The sequence below is a fragment of the Aedes albopictus genome, chromosome 3, assembly GCF_035046485.1.
Source record: "Aedes albopictus strain Foshan chromosome 3, AalbF5, whole genome shotgun sequence".
Taxonomy (NCBI): domain Eukaryota; kingdom Metazoa; phylum Arthropoda; class Insecta; order Diptera; family Culicidae; genus Aedes; species Aedes albopictus.
In genome coordinates this window covers 11,622,244-11,635,305 of record NC_085138.1, presented here as the reverse complement: position 1 = coordinate 11,635,305, position 13,062 = coordinate 11,622,244, and the positions used below count along the sequence as shown (strand labels likewise).

The 13,062-nt window shown below is 39.9% G+C and overlaps 1 protein-coding gene across 1 annotated transcript; it reads left to right on the top strand.

Annotated features, from left to right (window-relative positions):
• Positions 1-212: 212 nt before the first annotated feature.
• LOC109421670 (uncharacterized) lies at positions 213-857 on the top strand. The gene is made up of 2 exons (XM_019696199.3): positions 213-460; positions 544-857. The coding sequence occupies exons 1-2, from the start codon at positions 421-423 to the stop codon at positions 849-851; spliced, it is 348 nt and encodes a 115-aa protein (XP_019551744.3). The 5' UTR covers positions 213-420; the 3' UTR covers positions 852-857.
• Positions 858-13,062: the final 12,205 nt, after the last annotated feature.

The window sequence follows — 13,062 nt, the reverse complement described above, 5'->3', positions numbered from 1 at the left end:
ATTTCTATTTTTTTGTTATCGCTGATTCTGCAAAAGTTTATTGGATTGACCACTTCTACATGATTTCCGTTGTGGTTTTGACACAGGTTGAGAACCTCTACATTTGGTTATCCCAACCACGCCAAACTCAACTACTATAGCTGATAGCATTAACCTTATCTTCCAGAGAAATGGGAACTATGTTGTTATGATTAAAACAAACTGGATTCAAGTGACTTAATCCCGCTTGAGTCGCCTCGAAGGAAGCATATCAACCTCATTACCGACTGCTGCTGCTGCAATCGGATCATGATCGTATAAATATGACTGCGCGCCACCGCAACCGACTAGGCTCAATATTGCTGTTTTCAGAGGCAAGTCTCTCCATCCACTACTGGCAGAGGGAGTGTTTGCAGCCTCGCGCAGTTAATCGAATCAAGAATGCAGCTTATCGGCGAAACTCTGCTCATCATTGTGCTCGGTAAAACGAAAATACCGCCTGAATCAGTACGTCCAGCCAGCCAGCGGCTGATAACCTTTTCATTTTTATTTCCCATTGAACAGTGCGATTGACCGGTGACGTTGCCGCGGCATCCATTGACTCCGGATCAACGACGTCAATTACGGAATCCAGCTCGCAGCGTTTTCTGATAAATAATCAGCGGCTCAGTACGCAGAAGCCCAATGTCGGCAGCTTATCGTCCAAGGGGGCGGCAAGTCAGGGCTGGTTCCGCAACACATTGTCCGTTTATTCAAGGATACAGCCACGGGTGGGACGAGATACGAAAGGAGTGCAAGCGGACGTTGACGAGAGTAGGCAATCCGTGCAGTATTCCGAGAAAAATGTTCCAAATATAATGATATATGCATGAAATTTCAAAAAGAAACATAACCATAACCACGGATCATATTTGATATGAAAGAAAAAGCCACCTGTCACTAGTGTTATTTTTCATTCTTCATCTTTGTTAGGAATTTGGTTCAAGAACTTGGAAACAGAATGTTTATTAAAACGTCCTTAAGAATAATTTCTATTCACTATAACTGAAAGAGCCATCTGTATCGTATAAACCTAACTGATTCTAATATATGTCAGTGTGGAGTTTCATATAAAGGTTTCGATCTCGTGTTATGGTCCTGCGAACGGTGCGCTGAAAAAAAAAGAGAATCTCAAAAAAGATTTACGAAACATAGGAAAAAATGAACACCCAACAATAAGAGACATTTTGGGGTGCAAGGACTTCAAAATGCTTCAACTGATCCACGTGTTTATTTCGGAAAATAATATTAGAATTTGATCATCTAAAACTGTAATCCACATTTGCAGAAAACCTGGTCAACGCACATCCCGAAGACAACTGTAGATCGAATTCAGAGAATCTCATTATTATTTTAGCTTAAAAGAAAAAAATTAAAAAAAATAATAAATAAAAAATAAACCTATAAAAAAAACAAGTCGACTCACGGCTCAGTTATGCTTTAACACCGGGAGAGCCAATAGTTTTCAGTTTGTGTATATTAAAGTGGGTCAACGTTGTATGTAGAAACTTCAAATTTAATCGTATCAACCCGGAACAAAGCTTCTGTAATTTATATTAGCGTCCAAAACAACTGTGCGAAATTTGGGAGCGTTTGGTTGAGTCTCCTTATTCCGCATTTTGATTGAAATTGGTATGGAAGTTAGTATGGGAAACGTACTTTTTTGCATTTTACTCATTAGTTGAATTCTTTTGTCTTATACCATGCAACTTATGACGTTAAAGTATAGCCTAAGATATGCCGAAAAACTTTGCCAAGGACCGAAAAGTGATCCTATGGTTGTGAAAAAAGTTATTCACCTGGTAACTTAGGCCAATAATTTAGATTTTATTATTGATGTTATTTCTTTACCAGAGGTTCCCAAACTTTTAGCAACCGCGGCGCCTTTTGAAATTTTCAAAAATGTCGCGGCGCACTAACAACTTTTTACAATGAATTTAAATGATTTCAACATTTTCAGTTCAAAATTTCAAACACAAATGTTTTTATTTTTATTTTTATTTTTTTTTGTCTTTATTATAGAGACTTTAAACACAAATATCACGTTTTTCCACAATCCAAAAAAACAGGTTCCTAAAATGATTTTAAAGGAAAAGTGCTTCAAAATTCACAGAACTTTACAAACATTTTAAACTTCTGAAGGATTGCAATGTAATTTTATAAAATTGGTTAAATAAAGTATTTAGTATACTCAATTCGAGGAAAAATGAATTATTTAGAACCCTCAGGACGGCTGACAGTTACGGTGATGAGTCATTATTTCGTATTCGTGCAAGTGGTACACTACTCTAAAAATGGGGTTATCAGAACCATGCACGAAGTCGACACATAAACTGCCGCACTTTTTCAAGATAAGGAGATAGGCCAATCTAGGGCTGAAAATGTCAATAATAAAGACAGAACATGCGATAGTGATGCAAGTAAAAATGTAGTCCCAAAACGTTTGAGACAGCACGAAGACTGGTAGATTGGCAGAACCTTTTCTGAAATGAACTTCCAAAAAGTTCCTTGAAATATTTACTATAAACTACAAGCTATTGATAAAATCGAAAACTAAGAATATTATTATTATAATTAGCTTTATTAGGGGGATTTTCAGCCCGAGCCTTTTTCATCTCCACTGAATTTTCATAACTCTGCAAATGAAAAAAAAAACAAAAATTTGGAAAAAAAATCTAAAACTTTCACGAGGATGTCAGAATTTTCGGAAAACATTCGAAGACTTTATAATATCCACTTCTTAATAGAAAATTTGAAAAATGGGAAACCCATTTGGTTGACTTTCTTCCGGAGTCTTCCTCAGAAAGGCAAAACTTTGGTGTGAGGCGACACTAGTTTTACTTAACAAAACTAAAACATCAAAAAAGATGTTCCACCATCAATAATAAGCGTTTGATGTTTGTTCTTGCTCAATACCCTACGGCGCACATGAGAAATGTTCACGGCGCACCAGGGCGCCGCGGCGCACAGTTTGGGAAGTACTGCTTTACATGTTAACTGTTAAGCACTACCGGGCAATCTGTGCGTTAAAACCTTTTTTCACAAGTGTCGGACCACTCTGCGTTCTTCGGCAAAGTTTTTCGGCATATCCTAGGCTATATACTTCAACGTCATTAGTTAGACCGTTTTAGATGAAAAATTTCAATTTATGAGAAAAATGCAAAAAAAAACACGTTTTCCCATACCAAATTCCATACAAATTTCAATCACAATGCGGAATACGGGGAAGCAACCAATCGCTCCCAAATTTTACACAGTTGTTTTGGACGCTAAAAGGAATCGAAAAAGCTTTGTTCCGAAAAATCGACTTTGTTGACCCAGTCTAATGTATATGTTATAATTGTCATTTTCGTTGAATAAAAAAAAACATGTCGTTTTGCCAATTTTGATAGCCAATTTTGATAGAAGAGGAGGACCTTCAGGGGCGTTTCAGGGGGTTGTTTCAAGTAATATGGGGTGCCTTTTAAGGGCGTTCCATCAGGATGTTTTTGCGTCTTTATGCAATTAAAAGGATTTTATGCAATTCAGTATCATAATTTCTATTTCATATAACTCATTTTGGTATCAACTTTTTCGTACTGGTTCATAATGCAACTGAAATGAGTTGCATAATGAACAAAGTTAATTAATGTTCATAGTGCAACTCATTTGAGTTGCATTATGAACATTATGCAACTCAAATGAGTTGCATTATGAAAAAATCATTGCATAAAACTTTGTATGGAACTTGTTGCAAAACTCTATTTTTTTAGCACTCTTCGTATTTATCGATCTCGGCAAGCCTCGTTGGATAAATGTACGACTCGTGCTGAAAAAATCAACTTTTTGCAACACGTCACATAAATAACTATTAAAGGCCATTCAATAATATTAAGGGGGTGGGAGGGGGTTCAGGGGTTGAAACGGGGTTGAAAGGGGATCTAAGGACGATTCCATGGTGTCTCAAGAGCCTTTTAAGGACGTTCAAGAGGGCTGTTAGAGACATTTCAATGATTTATTTGAAGCGTTTTCTAAAAATCCTCTCAAACTTCCTTAAATGCCTCCAAAAACCCCACTAAGATCCTCTAAGACCTGCTGAAAATGCTCTGAAGCATCCTGAAATGCTTATGAAGTGCCGCATATTCTAATTGGCGTAGACAACGCCAACTTACTAAAGGGTGAGTCGATAATTATTGTGCCATTTTCAAACTAACGTAACTTTTTTCCTTCTTCTCCAAAATCAACCTAATTTTGCACAGTTTGTCCTTATAGTCTATTGTTTACATATAATGAATTGAGCAGTTATCAGTGAGATTCCCGTCAATATAGAATAAATTTAGTTAACAGTTCTACAAAAGATGTTGTACAATCACATGCTAAAATCTAAAATCATGATATCGCGCCTTGGAACAATTAATGATTATACATTATCGGATCATCTTAATGTTCGTCAATAGGTTTCAGGAACGGTTGTCAGTGAAACATCCGCTTGGAGGTGGGTGGAAACCAGGCACGATGCGCATAAACAAACCAGAGAGCTTTAATTATTTGTTTCAAGTGGAGCCTGAACATGTCCACATGGAGACGTAGATCTTCATGAAACGGTCAAGGAGTTCTTCTCGATCGGCGTCGCAGTTGCCATGAGGATCGAAGCAGAGGACGACCGCAGGACTCGTGTAATTATGGAGAAAACGACCCAAGTGAAATTTTGATAGCCAATTAGTCTTGTAGAGGTTTTGACAGCCGTCATAAAACCTAATACCTTATATTTTGGTTTAATGATGGTTCAAAGAATCTCTTAGAAGTATTTTGACTTAAAAATGTTACTAGGGGACCATCCGAATGCCATCTGGAAGATTCCAGACCAGTCTTCTATGGAGGAATGACTATATTGAGTTCCCGGATATGGCAGCTATGGCAGAACAGCGTCTCCAATGTTTGGAACGGCGAAATGGTAGGTACTCCGAGCTGTATAACAACATGAAGCAGAAAATCAAGGATTTCGAATGCAAGAATATGCGCACGAATTAACCAAGAAGGAGGTGAATAGTAGTGACCTTCGACGGGTGTGGTATTTGCCCTTAGGGTTTGTGATAATCCCGAACCGTGCTGTTTCGTTTCCGGCAACGGAAAATCGCCATAGCAAGTGACATCAGGAAGATGTTTCATCAGATCCAAGATCGTCAAGGCCAAAGATATTTATGGCGAAACGAACCTGGTGAAACGTGAAATGAAGACGGTTTTGGAAGAGGAAACCTGCGTGTCCACCTGCTCGTCATTGTCGGACCAATACGTCATAAACAGAAACGCTGACGAGTGGGGCGGTCAATATCCAGAGGCTACGGTTACCATCATAGAGTGTTATTATTTACTTTGATGACTATCTAGCCAATCTAGACTCTGAGGATTCCGGAATTGGCTGCCAAAATCGGAGTTGGTTGTACAACGAGTCGGGGATCCTGGCCAGCAAATTACGAAGAGCTTTGCAGTTGGCAAAGAATCGGGGATTTAAAGGGTACTCGGCTTGAGTTGGACACCGGAGTAGGATTCTTTCACTTTTGCTGTTAATTTCTGGAGCGACAACAAATCGCTGATCGGAGGCACGAGTGTGTCAACCAGACAGCTAGTTCTACGGATCGTCATGAGCGTTTTGACCCCCTGGGATTGCAGTATTCGTAATCCATGGAAAATGCCTAGTGCAAAAAATTTGGCGGACCAAAATTGGATGAGATGATCCAGTTCCCAAGAAACTTTATGAATCTTAGCAGCGGTGAATTCTTCTCTTCAACAGCTGCTTCAGCTGAAACTTACACGGTGCTACTCTCCAAACTACAGTGCCGGTAGTCTACGAAGTGTATAACTTCATGTGTCTTTGGATGCCAGTGAGACAGCCTCTATTCTTGCGTCGTTTACTTTCGGATTGAAGATCTGGAAAGCATGCGCCACAAAAGCCGTTGTCTACACCAATACCACGTTACGAACTCTAGGCGGCGGTCATCGGTGCACTCAATGAGGTGGAGTCCATGGTTAACTCCCGTCCGATAACCGACGTGCCGCTGGAATACGAGGATGGTGAAACAATTACACCCAATCATTTCATGCTGCTTAGCACAGCTTCCAGTGGACAAGAGAGCTCTCAGAACAAACTGGGACCAAGTCCGAAATCTTCTTCTTCTTCTTCTTGCCTCTCTCCAACTTCGTGTTCTTTGAGCACTTCCACAGTTATCAATCCTCTATCTTTGCCAGCCAACGCATGAATTGATATATTGAAAGGCAAGCGCAATGATACACTATGCCCAGGGAGTCGGGAAAAATTTCCAGAGGGGTTTTCATCTAGGGTCACGAGCCATGATAATTTCTCAAAAGTTGAAAATTTTAGGAGTCCTCAAGGATCACGACTTATTAAAAAGGGGTGTTTTTAAAACCTATTGGTTCTCAAACTGAGTTAACGGTCTATTTGGCATATAGTAATCTAGAATGGGTCTGTTCATAAACCACATAGACCAAATTTTGACCACTCAGATGCCCTTCGTCGCGCCCATGAGGCCTCTTGAGGCTTCCATCAAACCCCCTGAGAGCCTCTGAAACTCCTCTGAGATCCCCTGATACTTCCTGAAATGACTCTGGGACCTCCTGGAGCTCCCCCTGGAAACCTCTTGAGAAACCCTTGAGAACCACAGAAACTCCTGAAACGCCCCCTGAGATCCCTGGAGTTCCCGTTGAATCACATGAGAACCCCTTAAATGGTCCTTAGACCACCATGGAACTCCCTGGGATCTCCTTGAATTACACGGAGACCCCTCAAAACACTTCCAATACCCCCTGGAACTTTGCTTGGAACTCCCTGAGAACCCCTGAAATGCCACTGAGGCCTCAGGGGACCCCCTGAGAATCCCCGAAACCACCTGAAAGTCCCGAAAATAATTTCATTTCGTTCTCACTCTTTCGGTTCTAGAGAAATTCGCGTGGTCTGCGACCATACACTCTTAGCTGGCAGTTTTTGTCATTGATTAACCCGTGAAAGCATGAGCCAGGGACTTGGGAGGACCAGAGCTATGTTGAACGCTATCCTTATCAACTCACTGTTTTGCAACCCGAAACGTTAAAATGTTCTAAAGAAATAAACGCTTTTCTGTGACTGAAAGTTATCTTTATTATTTTTTACCTTGATTATGGAGATTTTCAGCCATTGGTTAGCTTTCCTCGTGCTAAAACCAGAGCATGGTAGGAAGATTTGGTTAGAAATGGACCTGGGCACTTTTGAAGATATAAATGCAAGATTTTATACAGCTACGCATCGGTACACTGCTGTTATGCTAAGGTGCTATACAATGAAGATTACTAGCATCCAACCCTGACAGCTCACCTAGTAGACCCAAGCGTAAACTTCCAAGAGCTATCACTTCTCGAAGAGTTGCACTGCATCTGCGCCTGCATATGAACACGCAAACAGAATTCACTGCATCTCATACCGTAATCGAGCACCTATGGTGGTTTTAGCTTAGTTAGACCTCTGTACGGCCACCGTCCTTATTTATTCAATAACCCTTCCGGCATTGCGGATGTCGTAATGATGATAATTCACACTGGTTGGTAGCTCACAGAGAAGAAGCTCTCTTCCTGGCCATCGTCGTCGTCGTCGCCGTCGCTCGTGGATTACATGCATTGTGAAACTCACACCCGAGTCGCTTCCAGGCGCATTCAAAAAGCTGCATCGTACTGAGCTCGAACGGAAAGCGAGCCACCACTCTCCTCTGGATGGACGGCCTATTGAATTGGCCCATCCCATCCCACACCCCATCCGAAGGGGATAGCCCCTTGAGCAATGGGTCTGATGATGGTCAGGAACTGGCATTATTACCCACTACGTTTCCGAGCAGGAACGGAAATGCGTTCGCAGCCACTTCGGGTGATGGTTGGTTGGTTGCTGATGATGATGATGATGCCGTTGGTTGTGCCGGATGGCAGAAGGTGTGGAGTGGATGATGTACCTCATCTACCTATAGCTAGGTATCCACTATTGTAGCAAATGCACCGTATGTGGATCTGCACCGACTGGTTCATTCGCACGTCCTCGCCATTCATTCATTCGGAAGCCTCAGCGTCAGCCCCGGGGTCCTGAGTGCAGGCAGCAGTAGCAGTTGCAGTAGTGGCACCCGTCGGCATTGGTGGCTGATGTTTTACGAGAACCGTTGGAAATGCATATGCGAACTAAATATGATTGTTAATTCAAGGTTTTGGGCACTGCGAGCTAGCCGCGGATATGGCCAATAGTAACACCAAACACAAACAGACGTCTCACTTAAAATCATGATGAAAACACAATCACAAAAAATATTTTCTGTAGAAAATTCATTAAGTTTGATTGCCATAATTATGGCTTCCATCGAAATCAATGAATAGCTATTTATGGTTTCACAGAACCCACAGGATTCCTAGAGGAGTATGTTCCAGATTGACCACACGTTAGAAATCATGTTCTTCGAATTTGCAAGTGCTTTAATGGCTATCGAGTAGAAAGCATACTGAATATTCGGGGGTTCCTGTTGTTGTTGTTGGTTAGTCATAGACCTTGACTATCTGCAATTTGTTCAAAATAACTGTTGAAAAAAGTTAGTTGTGTGTTCTAAGATTCAGTACGATGCACCAATCTATGCATCCTTGTGCACCATGAGAATAATGCATGAGGAAATTATGATCTATGAACTCAAAACAAAGTTCCCCTACATGTTATAATGATACTCTTGTGTTCATTTGCAATCGTTAGGAAACTCCCACCGCACCAAATGCGTCTTTTGGGAAACTTTATCCCCTGCCAAAACTGTGTGTGTGTGTGTGTGCAATTTCCGGTATGGCAAACTGGGAATCACTTTTGGATCGCAAAACTTCTCTCCAGAAATTACCATTTACCACACCACACCACACCCCAAAGACACACTTTGTACACTGTGGTTTGCGTTCTGCTCCGAACCGAAGGCTAGCAGTAGCAGTTCCCAGGGTGCAATTTTCCTCTCTAACACTTCAACTGCAATCTGCCTTCAACCTCAAAACAAGCAGACAAACCACCCCTTTCCCCTGCCGCGTTTCAAATCACTCTCGAATTGATGATCGCATTAAGATGATCTAAAACTATTTGGTTGCCCCCTTCCGTCTTCCCACCGAACAACCGTATTTATTTTCAGCCCCAGTAGGAGTAGAGTTGCATTCCTTCAGAGGAAGTCGGTCGGTACGTGCACATCGTAATGCACATACGGCTTCCGAACCAAGGCATAGTGACGATAAAGTCAAACCAGCGCAGAATGTTGTCGTTTCCTCCCGTTCCGCTCGTCCGCTGCGAATTGAACAAACTTTTCCGAACCGATAATGTTTGAATTTCTAATCCGTGAATGTGGGGGAATTTATTCAAATCTATTCCTTGTTATAATCAGGGCTGGTTACTCAAGGTTTTCAAATGTCAGTAACCACACTGCTGGTCTGCCCCAATGGAAATAACTTCAATATTGTGCTCATAATGAAACATTATTTCGGAGAAACTTTAATTATTGCGAAAGCTGCATTCTTGAAGGATTTTCTCTATAAGTTCCGCAAGGTTTTTTCTTAAGATTTCGCTGAGAGTTCTTTCGGAATGTATTCTTTCCCATGTACTTCTTTAAATTTTTCTCAGAATCTTCGGAGACACCGCCAAAACTTCCTTCAGAGATTCTTTCGGTTATTTTTTTTCAAAATTTTCACGAAACTTTTGAGGTTTTTGCAGAAATTCCTATAATGATTTCAGCAAGGATTCCTTCAAAGCAGGGATGCCATATATACCGATTTATCTATTTTAGACAGGTTTTTAAGCTTCCATACAGATTTCGTTTTATATGAAATACAGATTTTCAAGATAGAGGGGCCATTTTAATTTTGTACCTATAAGATACAGATTTTTCTCCAAAATTATTTATGAGATACAGATTATTTAAAAGAGTGATGCAGATTTTTCAAAAAAAATCATCTGACATCCCCGCTTCAAAACTATTCTTTTGAATGCATTCCTGCCCATGTATTTCATTGACAATTTCTCCAGGGATTCCTCCAGAGATTCTTTTGGGATTTTTTTTAGAATTATATGAGTCATCTTAAGGAATTATAAAAAAAATCTCAAAAAAGTCTCAAATCCGCGGATTGTTGCTACAGAAGTTGGTGCATGTATTCCTTTATATGTTTTTACACATATTTCTGAAGTGATTCCTATTGGAATTTTATCAGTATCTGCTCCAGGAATTTCTTTTAAGGATTTCTCCAGAATTCTTTTTGGAATTTCTTCAGGAGTTTCTCCAGCAGATTCTGCAAAAAGTGCTGTGCGCATAGCGGCGCAGGCCAAATTTGAACCTTGTTTTAACAATATTAAAATATATCTTGCGCACCCCTAAGCAAACCAATGTCTACATGTAAGGCCTAGAATAATAGTTCATGATCAGTAACTCAAACCCACAGCTGTAGTGCGGAGGTGAAATGATGAAACGAATTCGTTTCCCGTATTTGGTCACCGAATTTGTGAGTAAGACGATAGGTAGAATAATTAAAATTAACCAATAAATACAATTTTTATAGCTTTGTAGCTGATCGTAGGAAAATTCAATCGTTTTCCTTTCTGCTGAAAGAATCGGCTTTCGCCAGCACCTCTCACATCCGCAATAAGTGCAATTCCAGGAAAAAAAAATATCTCTAAGATTCGAAGATTCTTTCAGAAATTTCTCTGAGGTTTTCTTTCATATATTCAGAAATTTTCCAGTAATTCTTGCAAAAAGTATGGTTTGAATTTTTCTAGATATTCCTTCAGATTTTGTATGTATGTATCATGTATGTAGGTTGCCACCATCCTAGCTTGAGTATTGCTCTGCATGCAGTTCCACTTGACAGTAAAGATTAATTTCATTACCACTTTAAATTCAACATAGCGTCGTATGAAGGGCCAAAAGGAGGTGTGGCGGACTCGTCAGTAGAGACACTTACGCGAAGTCCACGGGTTTAAGAGCATCCTTAAGATATGCCCTCAGGTATTACTCCACATATTAATAGATTATCTCAGATATTATTTAGAAAATTTGTTTTTATCTTTTAAAGATTCTATCCAAAAATACATTTTTTTTTTTCAAGTATATCTTTATTGGATATCTAATGAATTCATCTAGCTTTTCGTTTCTGCAGAATTTTTATTACAGAAGGAGCAGAATTGAACGCCTGAATGTTGACAATTTCTTTCAAAATCGTCTGATCTTCGTGAAAAACATGACTTTTCATACAAAAACAGTATGTAACCATCAAGTTTCACTTATAGTTAAATTCAATATGTTTAAGACCTAGCTTTGGACAAGAAATCTACTCCTTGCTTGCCTTGAAATCTTTATCAAGCGCATAGAAATTAGACTCAAAATTGAAAATGTTTTGAAGGTCTTGAAACATTTCTACACCACTTATACACTTCTTAACCCCCTGGTCTGACGTACTTTACAATTATTCATGGAAATTACTACTTTTCAAATGAAATCATTTAAATTCCAACTAATGAGGCCTTGCTAAAAGGAAGGTTATGCAATTTTCATCCCTACTGACCCAGACGTTCACCGGAATAAAACTGTCCTCCTTTGGCTCCAATTTTTGAGGCTCCCAGCATAATTGAAACTACGACTGATAATGGAGTGAATCTCAAAATTTCATTGAAAAATATTGATGTGAGACAGTGGTTTGAAATTTTGTTGTAAGCCCCGTAGCCTACGGGTTAAGAGATTCCTTCGGAAATTTATCCATGAATCCCTTCATTTCTCAAGTAGTTTTTCTTGGAAAAACTTTCAGAGTCCCTCCAGCAGTTCTTTTTTCTATGGGAATCAAGAAGACATCATAAGAAATTTCTTCAGGTATTCTCCCAGGCATTCATCCATGAGATACCTAAATTAATTGCTCCAGGAAAGTTTGTGCAGCAATCCATCCTCAATACCAGGTTTTTTTTTGATACACTGATCAGTACGCTGTTCAATGTAAATTTGTAAATAGTTTGAATTTTGTAAATAGTTTTAGTTGTAAATAGTTAGAATTAAGTCAACACATTTGAACTAGACAATCATCACAAAACACACTGCATTGTAACCGTCACCATATTTCAACATAGCACTGTACCCATATGAATCTAAGCCCATTCCCATCCACGAAGAAGAACACAAGAATTGTTACGTAACACCATTCCTAACCCAGCAATAGACAGTACAATATAGTCACCCAAAGCGATCGGTAGCGTGTTCTATCATTTTCATCCCGTCCTCGCGCAATAAAATCAAGTAGTGCAGTGCAAACCCCATCCACCGAATTCCTCTCTCTCTATCCGAATCGTATCTGCGGTAGTGGCCAAAGTTGGCAATAATCAACCCGTCGATCGTGAAACGCTCGTGCGTGCGTGAATGCACTGTGACAAGGTGGGAACTGGTACCGTGAAGCGTGCCGAAGCTGTGAATAGTGCCTAGAGTTGTGCTATAAGGATCGAAGAAGTGATCCTAGTGGGGAATTCCAACGTTCCCGTGATATGGAGCGCCGCTGTTGCAACAGCGGGCAAGAAAAACCTCCGGTGGCCGGCAATAGAGCTCCACGCTCGATCCACGCTCGAACATACACCTTGAGATAATCATTACAGGAAAATCTTTAGGAGTTCATTCAGAGACTTCATTAATTTGTCTAATGATTTTTTTTTATAATTTCTGGGAGAACTTCTGAAAACAATTCTGGCAGAGTTTAAAAACAATTCATGCACCAATCTCTAAATGAATCCTAGGATACATTTCGGACGGAACAATTCCTAAAATATTCTTTGCAAAAATTTGTGGAGAACAGCTCTCTGGAAGAATTTCCGAAAAAATATCTGCAGGGTTTTTAAAGAAATTTGTAGAGCAACATCGAAAAAAAATACTTGGAAGAAAATTTGAAAAATTCCTTGCTAAGTTCTTGAAGAAATCTCTGAAATTCTGAAGAAGAGGAGATATTTTCCAAAGAGTCCCTGAAAGCATTTTGGAAGGAATCTGAGCAGGAATTTCTGGA